Raw genomic sequence first — 12,611 nt, forward strand, 5'->3', positions numbered from 1 at the left:
AATTGGTATAATTTGTTCTTTAAATGTTGGATAAAATTCCCCAGTGAACACATCTGGGCATGGTGCTTTCTGTTTTAAAAGGTTATTAATGATTGATTCAACTTCTTTAATAGCTGTAGGCCTATTCAGATGGTCTACTTCTTCTTGTGTGAGTTTTGGCAGATTGTCTTTAAAGGAATTGGTCCATTTCATCTAGGTAATCAAATTTGTGGACAGAGAGCTGTTCATAGTGTTCCTTTAATATACTATTATAATCCATAGGATCTGTAGTGATGTTTCCTCTTTCATTTTTGATATTAGTAACTTGTATCTTTTTTTTAAACTTTATTGGAGTATAATTGCTTTACAATGGTGTTAGTTTCTGCTTAATAACAAAGTGAATCAGCTATGCATATACATATATCCCCATATATGCATATGCTCCCATATCTCTTCCCTCTTGCATCTCCCTCCCTCCCACCCTCCCTATCCCACCCCTCTAGGTGGTCACAAAGCACCGAGCTGATTTCCCTGTGCTATGCAGCTGCTTCCCACTAGCTAGCGATTTTACGTTTGGTAGTGTATATATGTCCATGCCACTCTCTCACTTTGTCCCAGCTTACCCTTCCCTCTCCCCGTATCCTCAAGTCCATTCTCTAGTAGGTCTGTGTCTTTATTCCCATCTTCCCCTAGATTCTTCATGACCGTTTTGTTTTTTTTTTTTTTTAGACTCCATATATATGTGTTAGCATACGATACTTGTTTTTCTCTTTCTGACTTACTTCACTCTGTATAACAGACTCTAGGTCCATCTACCTCACTACAAATAACTCAATTTCGTTTCTTTTTATGGCTGGGTGATATTCCATTGTATATATGTGTCACATCTTCTTTATCCATTCATCTGTCGATGGACACTTAGGCTGCTTCCATGTCCTGACTATTGTAAATAGAGCTGCAATGAACATTTTGGTACATGACTCTTTTTGAATTATGGTTTTCTCAGGGGATATGCCCAGTAGTGGGATTCCTGGGTTGTATGGTAGTTCTATTTTTAGTTTTTTAAGGAACCTCTATACTGTTCTCCATAGTGGCTGCATCAATTTACATTCCCACCAACAGTGCAAGAGTGTTCCCTTTTCTCCATATCCTCTCCAGCATTTACTGTTTCTAGATTTTTTGATGAGGGCCATTCTGACCGGTGTGAGATGATATCTCATTGTAGTTTTGATTTGCGTTTCTCTAATGATTAATCATGTTGAGCATTCTTTCATGTGTTTCTTGGTAATCTGTATACCTTCTTTGGAGAAATGTCTATTTAGGTCTTATGCCCATTTTTGGATTGGGTCGTTTTTTTGATATTGAGCTGCTTGTAAATTTTGGAGATCAATCCTTTGTCAGTTGCTTCATTTGCAACTATTTTCTCCCATTCTGAGGGTTGTCTTTTCGTCTTGTTTATGGTTTCCTTTGCTGTGCAAAAGCTTTGACGTTTCATTAGGTCCCATCTGTTTATTTTTGTTTTTATTTCCATTTCTCTAGGAGGTGGGTCAAAAGGGATTGTGCTGTGATTTATGTCATAGAGTGTTCTGCCTATGTTTTCCTCTAAGAGTTTTATAGTGTCTGGCCTTACATTTAGGTCTTTAATCTACTTTGAGTTTATTTTTTGTGTATGGTGTTAGGGAGTGTTCTAATTTCATTCTTTTACATGTAGCTGTCCAGTTTTCCTAGCACCACTTATCGAAGAGGCTGTCTTTTCTCCATTGTATATTCTTGCCTTCTTTATCAAAAATAAGGTAACCATATGTGTGTGGGTTTATCTCTGGGCTTTCTATCAGTTCCATTAGTCTACATTTCTGTTTTTGTGCCAGTACGATACTGTCTTGATTAATGTAGCTTTGTAGAATAGTCTGCAGTCAGGGAACCTGATTCCTCCAGCTCCATTTTTCTTTTTAAGATTGCTTCGGTTATTCAGGGTCTTTTGTGTTTCCATACAAATTGTGAAAAATTTTTTTCTAGTTCTGTGAAAAATGCCATTGGTAGTTTGATAGGGATTGCATTGAATCTGTAGATTGCTTTGGGTAGTAGAGTCACTTTCACAATGTTGATTCTTCCAATCCAAGAACATGGTATATCTCTCCATCTATTTGTATCATCTTTAATTTCTTTCATCAGTGTCTTATAATTTTCTGCATACAGGTCTTTTGTCTCTGTAGATAGATAGGTTTATTCCTAGATATTTTATTCTTTTTGTTGCAGTGGTACCTGGGAGTGTTTTCTTAATTTCACTTTCAGATTTTTCATCATTAGTGTATAGGAATGCAAGAGATTTCTGTGCATTAACTTTGTATCCTGCTACTTTACCAAATTCGTTGATTAGCTCTAGTAGTTTTCTGGTAGCATCTTTAGGATTCTCTATGTATAGGATCATGTCATCTGCAAACAGTGACAGCTTTACTTCTTCTTTTCCGATTTGGATTCCTTTTATTTCTTTTTCTTCTCTGATTGCTGTGGCTAAAAGTTCCAAAACTATGTTGAATAATGGTGAGATAGTATTACTTTTTAGTGAAATAAATTCTTAAGTCTATCAAATAAGCCAAAAAGACTTCAGAAAGCTTTCCACAGCCCTATGAAATTAGCTGACTTTTGAGCATCATAATTCTTTATTATCATGCCTGAATTGTTTTTTGGCTTCTTCAAACCAATTACTTCTATTCCAATGCTTTTTTCTCAGTGTTCCAGTAGGTTCATTTCTGATCGCTGATTTATCTTCAGGCTGTTCTTTGTCATTTTCCTGCACATCAGTTTCTTTTATACACTCAGGAACTTTCCTAGTAGGATGCTGTGATGTTGCAGCATCCATCATACTTAGAAAATCATAAGCAGGCAGAGGAGGTTTCCATTTCTGAGCAGGTAAAATTTCTGGAAGAAAGACAGAATCAAGGTTTAAAGATGAACAGATATAAAATCTCATCACATGAATATACTAGAAAATGTTTTATTTTGCAAAATATATTTGTAGGAGTAAAGGTCTTATCAGTTTTCCTTATCTGAGCAAAGCTATATTTTATTATCATCATTGTCTAAGAAGCTTGATACATTTGTCACTATTAGACATTTTTCATATATTACATTTACAAGCTATTCTATTTTAAATAAAGATAAGTATTAATAGGAAAAACACAAAAGGTCCATAATCTCACTGCCTGTTAACCCTTGTTGAGGTTTTAAAAAATAGCAATATGTGTAATGAGATTACACACAGCCAGGGACAAGTTAAAATGAAGAAGTCTCTTGCTTCCCTCACTATCCCTGTCTTTATCCCAAAGAAATATAACTATGAAACATTTCAGGAAAAAAATTTGGAACATACATAGAGATTTATTATTTAGACAAGTATTTCCTTACATTTTAAAGCATTTTCTGTTTTGGAAGATTTGATTAACATCCTTTGCACATACTTGATGAAAAAAAAGTACATTTTATAAAAATAATTATAGGCAAGAAATCATTTAAAATTGCTATGGAATCAACTACTATAAACAGACAGTGATTGGAATCACGGCAGTGAATCTTAACATTATTTTAAAACATTGGTCATTAAAAAAAGAAAATGAATTTACGCTGACAACATATATATGAGATAAACTAGCTTTTCTCCATTTAGAAAACAGATTTCACACAATTTCAGAGTTTAGTTGGCTATTTGAAATACTATTTGAGAAATAAACTATATATAAGGAAATGTGTAAAGTAAACATTTAAAAAATAAATTCCAGTGAAAGAATCTATGCACTGGTACATGAAAAGAAAGTAATGCTCAAAAATAAAAACTTTAGCATCTCTCATAAATCAAATAAAAGCTTAGGACATTTTAAGAAACTTTAATTTCCTAGAGTAGATTAAAGCACAAACGAAAATCTGCATCAATATATATGTATATCTATACTCTACTTATTGATATATGATTTCTTCACTCAGACTCAATTATATGAAATCCATGGTACATCAGCAGGGTATTAAATTTAGGCTACCCTTGTAATTGATGTTTCAAATTACAGTGTTGTCAGGTTAGCAGACTCAAAAGTGACAAACAGATAAAATAGTTTCTTGAATATAATGACTAGGCAAGAAGTAAGAATAACTATACTTTGCAATATGCAGATAAAGCATCTTTAAGTCCAATTTAAAGCACAGCAAAGATTTAGCAGTATTTATTTTTTAAGGTAAACACTGCAGCCTAGTGGTCTGAGACGATGACAAAATGCCCGAAACTGGACATCCTAATTCTGCTAATTATTTCCTGAAGGAACTCTATAAAGATCTTAATGTTTTCAGTTACAAATAAAACTGTATTCTCATCACATATGGTCAATAAAGACATTATTATCAAATTAGTAATGATAATAATAATAATCGCCAACATTGATTGAGGCTTTACTATACATCAGGCATTATGTAGTTAATCCTTACAACCCTATGAGGAAAGTACAATTATTATCCCAGTTTATAGGTGAGAAAACCAAGGCCTAGAAAGGTCAGAGAACTTGACCAAAATTAAGTGTAAGTCTCAAGTAAGAATAGCCAGTGGTGACAATTTCACAGGAATTAAGATGTGCAGCAAGCAAGGTGAGGCAGGGACTGGTGGCACCACGTTACAGATTCAGGCTATTCTAAGAGTGGCTGCAACATCCCTTGTCTCAGAGCTGTCTCCCAAGGTGTGGTGAGAGCAGGTCCTGGCAGCACAGAAGACAAGTCCCAATACAGAAAAGTCCTGCTTGGACTTTTGCTTCTTCCCTATTCCCAGAGGCTGCAGGAATAACTTCAGATCAGGAGCAGTGATACAAAGGAGTAATGGAAACCAGAGGTATTAACATAATTGCAATGGAAGAAATACCAGTCTCTCAGGAAACTCAGAAGAATAATTCTGATTCCTTCCTCTAGTAATGGTTTGAGTTGAGGAATCAAAGCCCCCAAGGATGCTCCTTGTAGGAAAGGATCTTTATATGAAGAATAATAACACTTTAGGTTTTACACTTTAAAATGTATGCCTTCGCATACTTAATTTTGATTTTTAAAGTAACTGTGACGTAGTCAGAGTAGGAACTATTAATCTCCTTTTATAGTTGTAAAGGAGGGAACAAAGAAAAAACTTGCCTAAAACCACAGTTAGTAATCAAGGAGGCTGGGTCAGAAGCTCAGGTTTCTGTGTCTTTGAACATCACACGACCTTTTTTAAAGCAATTCAGTTGGAGAGGTACTCTGGCCCGACTTACATATAATCCTATCTGACTTAGAGTCCCCGAGGCCTCTGTGTCACAGCAACTGCAAAATGACAACACTCAACTGCTTCTATAAAATAGCAATGCAGATAGAGAAGAGAACATAGACTATCTGAAGAGCTCAAGAGCTACAACCGAAAGGACCCCTATGTTGTGTGGCTAGAATGAAGAAGCCAACATTGAGTGATAACAACCATAGAAAGGCTTCTTTCAGATTATGGAAGACAAAATAGTCAATTTAATTACTTTTTTACATATCCTAGGAAAATGTTAAAACTAATAAATTATCTCAGAAAATTAAGACTTAAAAATATATACATCTAAAAGGACCCAGAAAAGCCAAAATAATCCTGCACATGAAGAACAGAGTTGGAGGATGTAAATTTCCCAATTTAAAACCTGTTACAAAGATGCTGTATTCAAGAGAGTGGGGCAACTGCCATATGCTATCTGTGTACATAATAGAAAAACATGTACATGAATGTTCATAGCAGCATTATTCATAATAGCAAAAAGTGGAGACAATGCAAATGTCCATCAACTGCTGAATGGAGAAACAAAATGGGGTATATCCATCCAATAGAATATTATTCATCCATAGAAAGGAATGAACTACTGATTCATGCTATAACATGGATGGTCCTTGAAAGCCTATGCTAAGGGAAAGAAGCCAGACCCAAAAGGCCTCATGTTGTATGATTCCATTTATACGAAATGTCCAGATTAGGCAAATCCATAAAGATGGAAGGTACATGAGTGGTTGTCAGGGAATGAAGGGAGGGGAGAATGGGGAGTGAGTGCTAATGGGTATAGGGTTTCTTTTTGCAGTGATGAAAATGCTTTAAAACTCAGTAGTGGTGATGGTCGCACAGCCTCGTGAATATACAAAAAAAACCCATCAAATTGTATACTTTAAAAGGGTGCATTTTACGGTATGTGAATTACATTTCAATATACAAATACCTTTTATAGACTATTTAAACACAATAATTTAGTTAAAACTGCCTAACTTAACAGAAATGAAGTAGATAGACCTCCTGGGAAGAACAGGTATGCTGCAATGATTGGCACTTAAAACAAATAAATTCAAGAATCTGATTAAATATACATAAATATACATAATGACAGACTCACACAATGCATGCTGGCTGAGAGACAGTGTAACACTGAATTGGAGTTTATATACCAGAACTGTGTGTATATAAATATATAAAACTGTGTGTGTGTGTGTGTGTGTGTGTGTGTGTGTGTGTGTGTATATATATGTATATATATATTCACAGTGTGTATACATATATATTCACACACACACCCTTATTTCAGAACTCGGTCATGAACAGTGTCAAAATGTTATTATAATATAGTTCATTTGGTTTTCAATAACAAAATCCTCAGAAGTACCTTAGGAAACTTTTCATTACATCAAATTTCACACTATTTCCTCAACAGACTAATGATCTAGATGATTACATGTTAACTAATTTAAATTATATCAACAGGCCTGTTGTTGTCACAATTGTATATAAACTAACATACACATCTATACCACAGGTATAAATCCACATAGGTTTTAGAAAAATAGGGAGTATGGCATGTCATAAGCCAGCATTATAAATTCTGGGTCAAGATCTATTTTCTTGTGGTTCAAAATTCTGGCTCTGGAGTACAACAGAGCCATGTTGAAATCCAAGCTTCCTCATTTACTGGTTAATTACGACTTTGAACTAGTTACTTAACTCTTCTACAGGTAATGATAGTTCCTATGACTCTTGTGAGAATAAATGAGATAATGCATGTGAATCACGTAGCTTTGAGCCAGACACCTACTGAGCATTCAATAAATGTTAGCTATTATTATTAAATTTCATATGACACTTATTTTCTGTGGGTAGTAATGCCTACCATATAGGAGACTGTCCCATGGACAATGCTATCAGTGTATTAATATTTAGAATACTTACAAACATTACAATTCAACTCATTCTAGCATCCATGAGCGATAATTCAAGTTTAAAAAAATCCATGAAACAAAATATAAAATTGTGCACATTAAAACAGGAAACTTACTGATATGACTTTCTAGTCCTGCTTCTAATTTTTTCAGCCACAATAAAAGGTTCTGTTCAGTGATAGCCTGGTCTGAAGGAAATGCAAATACTTGGCCGCCTGAATGCAGATTTACCACAGCAAGAAGAGGAAGGGGAGGTAGGGTATCAAAATATGCCTGCAAGATTCCTCTCCCCACGGGAGTATTCTTCCTATAAAAGGGAGCAACTGAACACGTTAATTAATATTTCTTTCTATAACAAAATAACAAGAACAACAGTTTGTAAAACATATTAACCTTTAAATATAGTATCATGCGAGGAAGTTTATTTTATGAAAATATGTCCTAAAAATCAAGAGGTCTGTAACTATGTTATTAGTAACCAGAGGCATAAAGTTTCTTTTAACATAGGGTACTTACTGTATTTCTCTTAGCAGAAAAAAGGCAACCAATGAGTTTTAATGAAAAACATAGTCCAAAGGCTTGTCAATTTTGTCTCAATACAATCAATACGTTCCTTCCAAAGTTTAGTCAAGTATCTGATCACATGTCAACTCAAAAATTAAATGGCTACAAAACTATAAAATAACAAGATACTAATAATAAATACCGCTTTTCCAAATAAAATTGTCTCTTTCCTCAGGATTAATTTCAAATTAAAAAGATTTTTTAAAGTATTCATACAAGGAAACCACAAGTTTAAGACACCTATTTTTCCTAATACAGCACATTCCACATAATGGAAAGGACTATTTCACTCTGAGATAGCTACAAGGATAATTACCTGGGAAAATTTTGTTTCAAGTAGTAGGCTGTACTGTTAGTGAACTCTTCACAACAAAAGTGTACACTGCCCCATTTTTGTAATTTTTCCAATGAGTTAAAAATGAAATGTCTTTCATCTGATGACTTTGAACAATGGATAGTGTATCTAAATATGTGAACTGTGTTCAGAGACATTAAATGTAATAACACAAGCCACACATCTAGAAAATATACCAGGAAATATTGTTGGTAAATGCACTGATAATTTTCTGTAAAGTTTTAGGCTGCATTTTTAAAATACAGAAATACAGAAAAAGGAATTAAAGAAAAATGCCAAAATAACACAATGTTTATTTTTCTGTATTTGCCAAATTTCCCTCAATGAACATCCATTACTTTTAAAATCAGAAAAATTATTATCTTTAAAAATTTACTGTATGACACCAAAAACAAAGGCAACAAAAGCAAAAATAAACAAGTGGGACTACATCAAACTAAAAAACTTCTGCACAGCAAAGGAAACCAACAAAATGAAAAGGCAACATTCAGAAGGGGAGAAAATATTTGCAAATCATATATCTGATAGGGGATTAATATCCAAAATAACTAAAGAACTCACACAACTCAATCACAAAACAACAATTCAATTAAATAATGGACATAACTGAATAAACATTTTTGCAAAGAAAACATACAAATGACCAAAAGGTACATAAAAAGATGCTTAACATCACTAATCATCAGGGAAATGCAAATAAAAACCACAATGAGATATCACCTTACACCTGTCAGAATGGCTATCAACAAACGACCACAAATAACAAGCACTAGGGAGGATGTGGAAAAACTGGAACCCTTGTGCACTGTTGGTGGGAATGTAAATTGGTACAGCCAGTATGGAGAAGAGTATGGAGGTTCCTTAAGAAACTAAAAATAAAGCTACTATGTGATCCAGCAATCCCACTCCTGGGCATATTATATCTGGAGAAAAACATGGTTCAAAAAGATACATGCACTCCCAATGTTCACTGCAGCACAGTTTACAATAGCCAAGACACTGAAGCAACCTAAATGTCCATCAACAGAGGAGTGGATAAAGAAGATGAGGCACATATATACAATGGAATATTACTCAGCCATTAAAAAAATGAAATAATGCCATTTGCAGCAACTTGTATGGACCTGGAGATTATCAAAGTAAGGGAAGAAGTCAGAGAAAGACAAATATCATATCATATGATATCACTTCTATGCAGAATCTAAAAAAAATGATACAAATGAACTTATTTATAAAACAGAAACAGACTTAGAGAATGGAATATTATTCAGCCATGAGAAAGAATGAAATCCTGCTATTTGCTACAACATGGATGGTATTTGAGGGCATTATACTAAGTGAAATAAGCCAGAAGGAGAAAGACAAATACTACATAGTAGTATCACTTATATGTGGAAGCTTAAAAAAAAGTCAAATTCATAAAAACAGAGTAGACAAGTTGTCAGGGACTACAGGGTGGGGGAAATATGGAGAGATTGGTAAAAGAATACAGACCTTTCAGTTGCAAGATGAATAAGGTCTGAGGATTTAATGTATAACATGATGACTATAGTTGATAATACTGTACTGTATCACTGAAATTTGCTAAGCGAGTAGAACTTAAATGTTCTCACCACCCCCAAAAGTTTATATATATAAAACAAATATGTGAGGTGATGGATGTATTAAATAATTAGATGGAAGAATCTTTTCACAATGTATACATATATCAAATTATCACAATGTATATTTTAAATATCTTACAATTTTATTTGTCATTTATATCTCAATAAAGCTGGAAAAAAAATCACACAGCAAAAAAAAAAAAAAGAATTTACTGTAAAACAGAATTCAGTCTAAAACAACGTCATCTTAGACAGTCTGAGGGAGTTTAGTTACTAAAATATCATGATAACATACACATTGGTCCCATAATATATAACTCCACAAGTAGAGTTTCATTCCCTAATGAAAATTTAATAATAATTATACTTTCTTTACCTTTTACGTATTAAAAAATAAAAAAATATATACTTACAGATTTAACCAGCAAGGGGTAAGTGAATCCAAGTGTTTCTCTTTTAGCAGCGTCAATATTGCTTTTTTATGCTGAGGATTTATGCTGCCATCACTGAATAAAATGAGTAATGGTTTCTGAAGTCTTAAGTAAGTGGGAAGATTTTCCACAGTGATTTCTGGCTGTTTAAAACAAACCAAGAAAAATGGAGAATTATAGTGTATAAAGTAGAAAATAATGTTCAAATCACTATTGCAATTTTAGTTTGTAAAATGTATTTCAAACATTTTCATTTAAGTGGAGATTTTGCTATACTGATTAATAACTATGAATCTCAAGAGTTTTTAAAATTTAAACCCAGTTTGTCTTAAGAATGAGTTATTTTCAAAATTAAACTAATAGAATTTGAAAACAAATTAAAGGAGCTCCCTGTTTTACAAGGATGTAGCACTTCTAATAATTTCTTATGCTAAAATCTGGATCAGACTAGCCAACATACACATGACAAATAAAATTCTTGTTATATCTTTATAAAATTTTTGAAAAAAACATAAGCTGAGCTTTAAAGATATAATCTTTTAACATCTATGATTACTTAAAAATTAATAAAATCTTGCTTTGTTTCAAAATTATGAGTTTTTAGCATAATTAAAGTAATTCAATAATATGCTAAAACAAATTTTAAAAGTCTCTTATTTCTTTGGGGTTTAAAATAACAATGAAAAAATTTAGTAAGAAATAAGAAATCTTACCCTTTTATTCTTTTTATTAATTAAAAGAGAACAATGTTTTTTATATATTTGTAGAAGACAACTTTGTCTAGGCTGTTATTAATAAGAATTGAAAGAGTAACAAACAAAGTTAACATATTCAGGATTAAAAATAGCAGTGACACTATATATAAAATAGATAACTAATAAGGATGTACTGTATAGAACAGGGAATTCTACTCAATACTCTGTAATGGCCTATATGGGAAAAGAATCTAAAAAGTGGATATATGTATATGTATAACTGATTCACTTTGCTGTATACCTGAAACTAACACAACATTGTAAATTAACTATACTCCAATAAAAATTTAAAAAAGAAAATAGCAGTGACTTAGAATATTAAAGTCTTCTACCATTTTCCATTTTTAGTACCACATCTATTAATTCATCTTCTGGATGTACTTATGAGCTGGATTAAATCTTCCTATATCATAAAACTAATCCCCTGCTGACAGATAAGGAAACCAAAGACGAGAAACTGACTTGCTGAAGTCACACAGCTAAGTAGGAGGAAGAGTTGAATGAAACTAGCACTCAGGCATCCTGTTCACCAGCTTCCCATTTCATTGGATCACACTAGAAATCCAAATGAACAATTTTTTTCATGGTGCCAACCACCTCCGATTCATCCCCAAACACCAAACTCTGGCACGTACTTTTCCGTACTTAGTTCTCAAAACCACTTTCCTCTGCCAATTCTCATTTTTCTTTAAATTCTTTCTCTTTCACACTAAAAATCCTCTTTTCACACCTTCCTCTTTCATGATTTAAATCTTAGATCCCTTCTTCTCCAAACTCCCCTGTGTTGTATTCTTGTATTAACTATCATCTTTTCTCTTCTACATGAGTTACGTCCCCTTCCTAAAATTGACAGATCTCATCAAGCCAGCAGAATGGATTTGACGAATCTGGTGCAATGGAGCCATCACTGCTCAATTCAAAAATTTATTGAGAACTTCAAGATCTTATGCTGGGTACTGAATCAAAAAGAATTAAGGTGCTTACCCTGCCCTCAAAGAGTTCATAGTTAAGAGAAGGAAAGAAGTATACAAACTGCTGTGATCCAAGAAAAAAATTAATGTGTGACACTAAGGAAACCTATTGGTTCTAAATTAAAACTAAAAAACAAGTTAGGGGAGCTCATGGGTGATTTTAGGAAGTGGTATTTGATCTGGGCCTTGCATAAGGAATAAGACCTTGATAGATAGAGGTGTGCGCTTAGAGCGGGGATTCCAGATATAGGGAGCATCATGAGGGTGCAGACAGATGTTAAGGCATGCAGAGTATCTGGGGAACAGTGAGAGTGAAGCATACCAGACTTAGGCAGGCAAGAGGCAAATGTGGCTGTCAAACCAGATGGGAAAATGACTCCACAGGCTTTCTAGCTCTCAGGAATACTGAGATTTTGTATCAAATGAGTGACATGGTTAGGCCTGTTTCAGATGACTAACTGGAATATGAATTTGTGGAAAGACAAGCTAGTGACAGGCACTGCTCTTTCCTAAGTCAGGAAAGAAAGAGTAAGAGTTGTGTGAGTTTAGAGGTTATGATTAGAAACAGAGTTAGGAATCATCAGCTGGTATGACAGTAGAAGTTATGGGTATAGATAAAGTCTCCAAAGAGAAACATAGCAAAAAAAGAAAAAAGCATTGAAGATGTAATTCTAGAGTGGCCAGAGGGTTGAAAGTGTACCTAGAGAGGATTGAATTGCAAA

At 33.7% G+C, this 12,611-nt stretch overlaps 1 protein-coding gene across 2 annotated transcripts in view; it reads right to left on the bottom strand.

Moving 5' to 3' along the window:
* Positions 1 to 282: 282 nt before the first annotated feature.
* TXNDC16 (thioredoxin domain containing 16) overlaps positions 283 to 12,611 on the bottom strand; it is a 111,211-nt gene continuing 98,882 nt past the window's right edge. For both annotated transcript variants that reach the window (XM_033404775.2, XM_012536539.3), the window contains 3 exons: positions 10,146 to 10,306; positions 7,326 to 7,516; positions 283 to 2,898 (listed from right to left, as the gene is read on the bottom strand). In XM_033404775.2, the coding sequence (XP_033260666.1) occupies positions 2,630 to 2,898; positions 7,326 to 7,516; positions 10,146 to 10,306 (621 nt within the window). In that variant the 3' untranslated portion in view covers positions 283 to 2,629. The remainder of the gene's footprint in view (positions 2,899 to 7,325; positions 7,517 to 10,145; positions 10,307 to 12,611) is intronic.

This window comes from Orcinus orca, chromosome 2 (genome assembly GCF_937001465.1).
Source record: "Orcinus orca chromosome 2, mOrcOrc1.1, whole genome shotgun sequence".
NCBI classification, from domain to species: Eukaryota; Metazoa; Chordata; class Mammalia; order Artiodactyla; family Delphinidae; genus Orcinus; species Orcinus orca.